This window comes from Pelodiscus sinensis, chromosome 16 (genome assembly GCF_052426305.1).
Source record: "Pelodiscus sinensis isolate ZL-2025 chromosome 16, ASM5242630v1, whole genome shotgun sequence".
NCBI lineage: Eukaryota > Metazoa > Chordata > Testudines > Trionychidae > Pelodiscus > Pelodiscus sinensis.
In genome coordinates this window covers 10,324,259-10,332,920 of record NC_143067.1, presented here as the reverse complement: position 1 = coordinate 10,332,920, position 8,662 = coordinate 10,324,259, and the positions used below count along the sequence as shown (strand labels likewise).

Below are 8,662 nucleotides of genomic sequence, written 5' to 3'. Positions count from 1 at the left end.
CTCCGTTGTTTGGTTGGTTGGTTAAGTCATTAGGATGTGGAAGGTAGTGTGCAAGCCAGCCAATCTCTGTTCATTCCATTCTGATAAGAATTAAAACTTGTAAATGAAGTTAAGTTCCAACCTTTCCCTGTGTATTTGGCTTGTGGAATTGCTCTGAAACAACACGGTGACTTGGAGGTCCATTAATGAGTGCCCTGGCAGATTAAAGTGTTCTCCAGCACATTTCTGTGTGTTGCCTTTTTTGATATCTAATTTGCGTCCGTTAATTCTTTCCCATGGAGACTGCCCAATCTGGCCAATATATATGGCAGTGGGGCATTGCTTGCAGTTGATAGCATAGATCACATTAGTGGATGTGCAGTTAAATGAGCCCCTGATGTTGTTGGGTCCAGTGATGTGTGGGCAGTGTTGGCACCAGGACTGATTGCAAGGGTGGGTTCCTGGCTGGTTATGATGGTGGTGTGTTGTGTGATTACTGGAAAGAATTTGTTTGAGGTTAGGGGGTTTGTAGGTGAGGATTGGCCTCTGAGAGTGAGGGGGTCATTTTCCAGGATAGGTTGTTGATTGTTGATAATGCATTTGAGGGGTTTAAGTTGTGGGCTGTAGGTGATGACAAGCAGAATTCTGTTGTTTTCTCTTTTTGGCCTGTCTTGAAGTAGTTCGTGTTTGGGTACTCTTGGTTTTGTTGATCTGTTTTTTCACTTCTCCAGATGGGTATTTCAGTTTTAAAAATGCTCTATATAGATCCTGTAGGTGTTTGTCTCTGTCTGTGGGATTGGAGCAAATCCGGTTGTATTTTAGGGCTTGGCTGTATACAATAGATTAAGAAATGTGTCTGGGATGGAAGTTAGAAGCATGAAGGTAAGTGTAGTGATCGGTATGTTTCCGGTATAGGGTGGTGGAAATTTGCCCATCATTTAATTGTATTGTAGTGTCAAGGAAGTGGCTCTCTCGTGTGGATTGATCCAGGCTGAGGTTGATGGTGGGGTGGAAGTTGAAGAATTTCACAAGGATCTCTTTTCCTTGGGTCCATATGATGATGATGTCATCAATGTTGTAGAGTAAGTAAAGAAGGGTGCTGGGGGCGAGAGCTGAGGAAACGTCGTTCAAGGTCAGCCATAAAGACGTTGGCATATTGTGGGGCCATGTGGGTGCCTATGGCTATGCCGTTGACTTGAAGATACAAATTGTCTCCGAATCGGAAGTAGTTGTGGGTGAGGACAGTCGCAGAGCTCTGTAACCAGGTGTGCAGCGGTGTCATAGAGAATGGTGTTCCTGATAGCCTGTAATCCGTCTTCATGTGGAATGTTGGTATAAAGAGCTTCTACATCCATGGCGGCCAGAATGGTCTTTTCAGGAAGATTATTGATGTTTTGTAGTTTCCTCAGGAAGTCAGTGGTGTCTCAAAGCTAGCTAGGAGTGCTGGTAGCATAGGGTCTGAGGAGAGAGTCAAAATAGCCAGATAATCCTGTTGTAAGTGTGCCAATACTTGAAATGATGGATTGTCCAGGATTTCCAGCTTTGTGTATCTTGGGTAGCAGATAGAAAACTCCTGGTCAGAGAGCAGGGGGAGGGTGTCAGTGTAAATTTGGCCCTGAACAGCATCAGGGAGCTTCATGAGCAGTTGTTTTAGGTATTCTTTAGTGGGATCACAGGAGAGAAGCTTGTAGAATGTGGTGTTGGTGAGCTGTCTAGTCACCTCCTGTTCATAATGACTACAGCACCTCATTTGTCAGCCTCTATTTATGATGTTAAAATTGTTTGTGAGGCTGTGTATAGCATTATGTTCTGCATGATTGAGGTTATATTATATGATGATGTTTACTGACAATGTCAGCCCGTGCATGTTTGCAGAAGCAATCTGTTCACTGTCTTCTTTCTCTTGTTTTCCCTCTCCTTCTCTCCCACCCCTTCCCTTATTTATTCTTGGATCTGGACTTTTAATACTCCAGTCATCTGAAGAAGTGGGTTATACCCACGAAAGCTCATGATACCATCTACATGTTTTGTTAGTATTTAAGGTGCTACTAGACTATTCGTTGTTAAGTTTTTCTTTGTAACATTAATATACTGTTTCACATAAAAACAATAGCAAGGAATAAATAAAAAAGGAGTCATATAAAAAATGGAAACTAGGACAAATAAAGGATGAATATAGGCAAGCAACACGGGAATGCAGAGGCAAGATTAGAAAGGCAAAGGCACAAAATGAGATCAAACTAGCTACAGGCATAAAGGGAAACAAGAAGACCTTTTATAAATACATTAAAAGCAAGAGGAAGACCAAGGACAGGGTAGGCCCACTGCTTAGTGAGGAGGGAGAAGCAGTAACAGGAAACTTGGAAATGGCAGAGATTCTCAATGACTTCTTTGTTTCGGTCTTCACCGAGAAGTCTGGAGGTGTGCCTAACGTAGTGAATACAAGCAGAGAGAGGGTAAGTTTAGAAGATAGGATACACAAAGAACAAGTTAAAAATCACTTAGGAAAGTTAGATGTCAGCAAGGCACCAGGTCCTGATGAAATGCATCCCAGGATACTCAAGGAGCTGATAGAGGAGGTATCTGAGCCTTTAGCTATGATTTTTGAAAAATCATGGCAGACAGGGGAAATTCCAGAAGACTGGAAAAGGGCAAATATTGTACCCATCTATAAAAAGGGGAATAAGAACAACCCAGGAAACTACAGACCGGTCAGTTTAACGTCTGTCCCAGGGAAGATAATGGAGCAGGTAATTAAGGAAATCATATGCAAACACTTGGAAGGTGGTAAAGTGATAGGGAATAGCCAGCATGGGTTTGTGAAGAACAAGTCATGCCAAACTAATCTGATAGCTTTCTTTGATAGGATAACGAGCCTTGTGGATAAGGGAGAAGCGGTGGATGTCATATACCTAGACTTTAGTAAGGCATTTGATACGGTCTCGCATGATATTCTTATTGATAAACTAGGCAAATATAACTTAGATAGGGCCACGATAAGGTGGGTGCATAATTGGCTGGATAACCGTAGTCAGAGAGTTGTTGTTAACGGATCTAAATCCTGCTGGAAAGGGATAACAAGTGGAGTTCCTCAAGGGTCTGTTTTGGGACCCGTACTGTTCAATATCTTCATCAATGATGTAGATATTGGGATAAAGAGTACGCTTATTAAGTTTGCAGAGGATACCAAACTGGGTGGGATTGCAACTTCTTTGGAGGATAGGGACATAATTCAAAATGACCTTAGCAAGTTAGAGAAATGGTCAGAGGTAAACAGGATGAGGTTTAATAAAGAGAAATGCAAAGTGCTCCACTTAGGAAGGAACAGTCAGTTCCATACATACAAGATGGGAAGCGACTGTCTAGGAAGGAGCATGGCGGAAAGGGATCTAGGGGTCATAGTGGACCACAAGTTAAATATGAGTCAACAGTGTGATGCTGTTGCAAAAAAAGCAAATATGATTCTAGGTTGTATCAACAGGTGTGTTGTAAGCAAAACTCGTGAAGTCAATCTGCCGCTCTACTCTGCGCTAGTTAGGCCTCAGCTGGAGTACTGTGTCCAGTTCTGGGCGCCACATTTCAAGAAAGATGTGGAGAAATTGGAAAGGGTACAGAGAAGAGCGACAAGAATGATTAAAGGTTTAGAGAACATGACCTATGAAGCCAGGCTTCATGAACTGGGCTTGTTTAGTTTGGAAAAAAGAAGATTAAGGGGGGACATGATAGTGGTTTTCAAATATCTAAAAGGGTGTCACAAGGAGGAAGGAGAAAATTTGTTCCTCTTGGTTTCCGAGGACAGGACAAGGAGTAATGGGCTTAAAGTGCAGCAGGGGAGGTTTAGATTGAACATTAGGAAAAAAATTCCTAACTGTCAGGGTGGTCAAATATTGGAATAAATTGCCAAGGGAGGTGGTGGAATCTCCCTCTCTGGAGATATTTAAGAACAGGTTAGATAGACATCTGTCAGGGATGGTGTAGACGGAGCTTGGTCCTGCCTTGAGGGCGGGGGGCTGGACTCGATGACCTCTCGAGGTCCCTTCCAGTCCTATTATTCTATGATTCTATGAATCTGTTTGTTACATTCAACAGCTCTAGGAGGCTTTGCAGTCTTTTTGAAGTGCAAAGAAATTTCCAACAGTTTATTTTCGTTTGTTGTCAATTACTGAACTAGGCTGAGGCAATCTAGTACAATAAAGTTACTTCTGTTTAGTATAATGTCTCAGCTAAAGTTTTGGGTCTGGGTTGTAGTTTTATAAAAATGAAGCAGAAAATGTGAAATTAAAGGTAAATGGGGACATTGTGCAATATAAACAAAAAGTAGTCTCATAACACCATATGTATTTATTTAAATACTTTGAAAATATGAACTAAGCAATGACATATTTGTTTTGAAAATAATGTTTTTCAGTCCTTATAAAGTACTAAGTCTGATTATCATCTCAGCTCCACCAGCATAAATACATATAAAGCACATGAACAGCACTAATGTTATTTCTAAATTATGCAGTTTTGTTAATCCAAAATAACCATTCTGGATTTAGAGTGGTGGAATTGAGGCTACCTCTTTGCTTATGGAAGTGTGAGGACTACAGACACAGCATGCCTAGCTAGCCTAGGTATAAAGTCCATGAGACACGGTTTAGGCAGGAGTTCCAGAAACATTTTTATAGTGGGGGATCCTGATGGTGGAATCCGTGTATCTGGCATTTGTTAATGCTATTTCAAGCTAGGAGTTGCAGCAGCAGCCCCCGTTCCAGCATTAACAGGCTTCCGTGGGTAGAATGCCCCATATACCTGAACCCCCAGGTCCTATGCCCTACAAAGCTCTTTACATACTGAAGCAGCACCTCTCCTTCTACATTACCATGTTTTGCACTGTAGTGTCCCACTGCCTTTCCCCCCTGCCCAAGCCTCTCGCTGCAGGATGTCATTAGACACCATGGGGACAACGGCAAGCGCTGTCCAAGTGGCAAAACTAAGGCCGTTTGGGTGGTTACATCATCATAAAGCAGGTAGAGACCTCAGGAAGTCATCAAGTCCAGCCCCCTGCCCAAGGCAAGATCAGTTCCAACTAAATCAATCCAGCCAGGGCTTTGTCCAGTTGGGACTTAAACACCTCTAGGGATGGAGATTCCACCACCTCCCTAGGTAACCCATTCCAGTGCTTCACCACCCTCCTAGTGAAATAAGTTTTCTTAATATCCAACCTAGACCTCCCCCCACTGTAACTTGAGACCATTACTCCTTGTTCTGCCATCCGTCACTACTGTGAAAAGCCTTTCTTCATCTTCTTTGGAACCTTCCTTCAGGAAGTTGAAGGCTGCTATCAGATCCCCCCTCACTCTTCTCTTCTGCAGACTAAACAAACCCAAATCCCTCAGCGCTCCAGCCCCCTAATCATTTTGGTTGCCCTCCGCTGAACCCTCTCCAATCTCTTCTATAGTGGAGGGCTCAGGGTCCACATCCTTTCTATAGTGGGGGCTCAGAACTGGACACAATACTCCAGATGTGGCCTCACCAGAGCCAAATAAAGGTGAATAATCACTCCTCTAGATCTGCTGACAATGCTTCTCCTACTGCAACCTAATATGCCATTAGCCTTCTTGGCTACAAGGGCACACTGTTGACTCATATCCAGGTTCTCACCCATTATAATCCCCATGTCCTTTTCTGCTGAACTACTAGCCAGTCAGTCCCCAGCCTGTAACAATGCTTGGGATTCTTCTGTCCCAAGTTCAGGACTCTGCACTTATCCTTGTTGAATCTCATTAGGTTTCTTTTGGCCCAATCCTCTAATCTGTCTAGGTCACTCTGGACCCTATCCCTGCCCTCCAGCATATCTACCTCTCCCCCTATCTTAGTGGCATCCCCAAACTTGCTGAGGGTGCAATCCATTCCCTCATCTAAGTCATTAATAAAGATGTTGAACAAAACCAGTCCTACACCCGATCCTTGGGGCACTCCGCTAGAAACCGACCACCAACCTGACATCGAGCCGTTGATCACTACCCATTGGCTCAAACATTTCTATTCATGTTAGTCCATTTATCCAATCCATACTCCCTTAACTTGCTGGCAAGAGTATTGTGGGAGACTGTATCAAAAGCTTTGCTAAAGTCAAGGTATATCACATCCACTGACTTTCCCATATCCATAGAGCCAGTTACCTCATCATAGAAGCTAATCAGATTGGACAGGCATGACTTGCCCTTCGTGAATCCATGTTGACTATTCCTGATCACTTTCCCCTCTTCCAAGTGCTTCAAAATGGATTCCTTGAGAATCCCCTCCATGATTTTTCCAGGGACTGAGGTAAGGCTGACTGGTCTGTAGTTCCCTGGATTGTCCTTCTTCCCTCTTTTAAAGATGGGCGCTACATTTGCCTTTTTCCAATCATCAGAGATCTTTCCCAATCTCCATGAGTCTTCAAAGATAATGGCCAAAGACTCTGCAATTACATTTGCCAACTCCCTTATTACCTTCAGATGCATTAAATCCGGGCCCACGGATTTGTGTATGTTTAGCTTTTCTAAATAGTTCCTAACTTGTTCTTTCCCCACCCAGGGCTGTCCATCTCCTTCCCATACTGCGTTGCCTAGTGCACTAGTCTGGGAGCTGATCTCATCTGTGAAGACAGGCAAAGAAAGCATTAAGTACTTCAGCTTTCCCCACATCATCTGTCACTAGGTTACCCCCCTCATCCAGTAAGGGCCCCACACCCTCTCTGATTATCCTCTTATTGCTAACATGCCTGTAGAAACCTCTCTTATTACCCTTCATATCTCTTGCTAGCTGCAATTCCAGTTACACTTTCACCTTCCTTATAACTCCCCTGTATTCTGGAGCAATATATTTATACTCCTCCCTAGTCATCTGCCCAAGTTTCCACTTCTTGTAAGCTTCCTTTTCCCATTGAAGCTTACCAAGGATGTCCCCGGTAAGCCAATCTGATCACCTCCCATAGTTGCGTGTCTTATGGGCATCAGGATGGTTTTTTTTCCTGTGCCTTCAATAAGGCTGCTTTACAATGCAGCCAGCTCTCCTGGACTCTTTCCTGCCCATCAAGTCTCTGAGGGAGTCTCAGTCTGCTCTTCTGACGTCCAGGGTGTGTATTTTGCTGCTCTCCTTTCTCCCTGAAATGGTCCATCTCGATCACGGCTGCCCAGGTGTCACCCGCCTCTACCTCCCCTGCCAGCGTCCATTCATTACAAAGCGCCAGGCCCCAGAGAGGCTGGACGCTCGCGCTCCAGCGGCCAGGAGGCGCGGCGGAGCTTCACCCTCACGCGAAGCCGGGCAGAGTTGCGTCAGGCCCGGGCGCGGCCAGCGCCGGGCGGCCGTCCGGGGCAGGGCCGGCTGCCTCCTCGACGTCTCGCAGCCCCAGCGGGTAACCCGGCTCCTGACAGGCCGGAGCGGCCCGGGCCGGGCCTGCCGCTCTACCTGAGCCCACCCCTCAGCCGGCCTCGCTCCCCCCTCCCCCACCTACCCGATGAGCTGCCGCCGCAAGGCCAGCGTCTCCTGCTTGGCGTAGCGCGAGACCTGCATGGCTGAGCTCAGGGTAGCCCCGCCCCTTTCGCATCTTAGGTGTGTGTGGCGTGGCGGGGGGGGAAGGGGATCATGGGCGGTTGGGAAAAGTGGGGCGGTTGGAGGCCACCTCCAGCCCCGCCTCTTCTGAGGAGGCCCCGCCCCCACGGAGAGGCGGGGCAGTGCGCCGTGCGCGCTCCCCCCGCCCGCCCGCCCGCGCGCGGAGAGGAGAAAAGCGCGCGACGTAGAAAGGCAGCAGGGCGCGCGGCTCCGGCCTCCCCGGGCCGGCTCGCGTGCAGTCATGCCAAATGCCTTGACAGATACCCGCTGTCTGCAGCGGGCCAGAGCTCGCCCTCGCTTCGAGTCCTCCTGCCTGGATTCGGATTGTCTGTGGCGCTTAGAGCCGTCAGCTGGGCGCCTCTTCCAACATGCACAGCGGGCTAATGAAAAGGGAGTTTGTGCACTAGCACGGGTCCGTCCAAATCCTCCCCTGCGAGGTTTTCTCTTTCGAGTATTCTTATGCTGAAGTGGGTGTTTCCTTAAGTTTCTGTGGGCTGCCTTTCAGAATGGTGTCCGCTATCGCAAACAAACATATTGACAGTACAATATATAACCCCATTAGGGATGTAAAAATCCAGTTACGCATCTACATCCCCATGCTTCATACTAGCCTTAAGCAAATAAGTTTGTATTTGCATGTTCCCAGTTTGTTGCTTTTTCACTGAGCAGAACTGACAATGCTGGAGAAAAATGGCCTACTCTGTAACGGGGGAAATCCAGATTGGTCACATTAATTTGTGTGCAGTACTGTTCATATCACACTCAGGACTGTGGAAGAACTATTGAAAGCCTGAAGGGAATTCTCCCACCCATCCCATTGCTTAAAAAGTTTGCCCTATTTTAAACAAATATTACCAACCAATGCCTGCAACCACTAGTGTTCTGCAGAAAACGGTACTCTGAGAATGCAGGCCTAAGCCCTTTGTGATCTGTTTGAAATAGCTTGATAGTTTGTTACTGAGTAGAAAATAGATTAATCAATTACATGTTTAGTTGCAGTTGTAGACAGATTTACTTAATACATACAAGAGGAATTTAACTTGTGTAAATGTGGATTATTTTGGAAACAATGACCTATCATAGCCTCAAAATTATGTTGATT

The 8,662-nt window shown here is 45.8% G+C and overlaps 1 protein-coding gene across 1 annotated transcript in view; it reads right to left on the bottom strand.

Annotated features, from left to right (window-relative positions):
- PHYKPL (5-phosphohydroxy-L-lysine phospho-lyase) overlaps window positions 1-7,597 on the bottom strand; it is a 30,427-nt gene extending 22,830 nt beyond the window's left edge. The window contains exon 1 of the mRNA XM_075900480.2: window positions 7,463-7,597. Coding sequence (XP_075756595.2) covers window positions 7,463-7,521 — 59 coding nt within the window. The 5' untranslated portion in view covers window positions 7,522-7,597. The remainder of the gene's footprint in view (window positions 1-7,462) is intronic.
- Window positions 7,598-8,662: the final 1,065 nt, after the last annotated feature.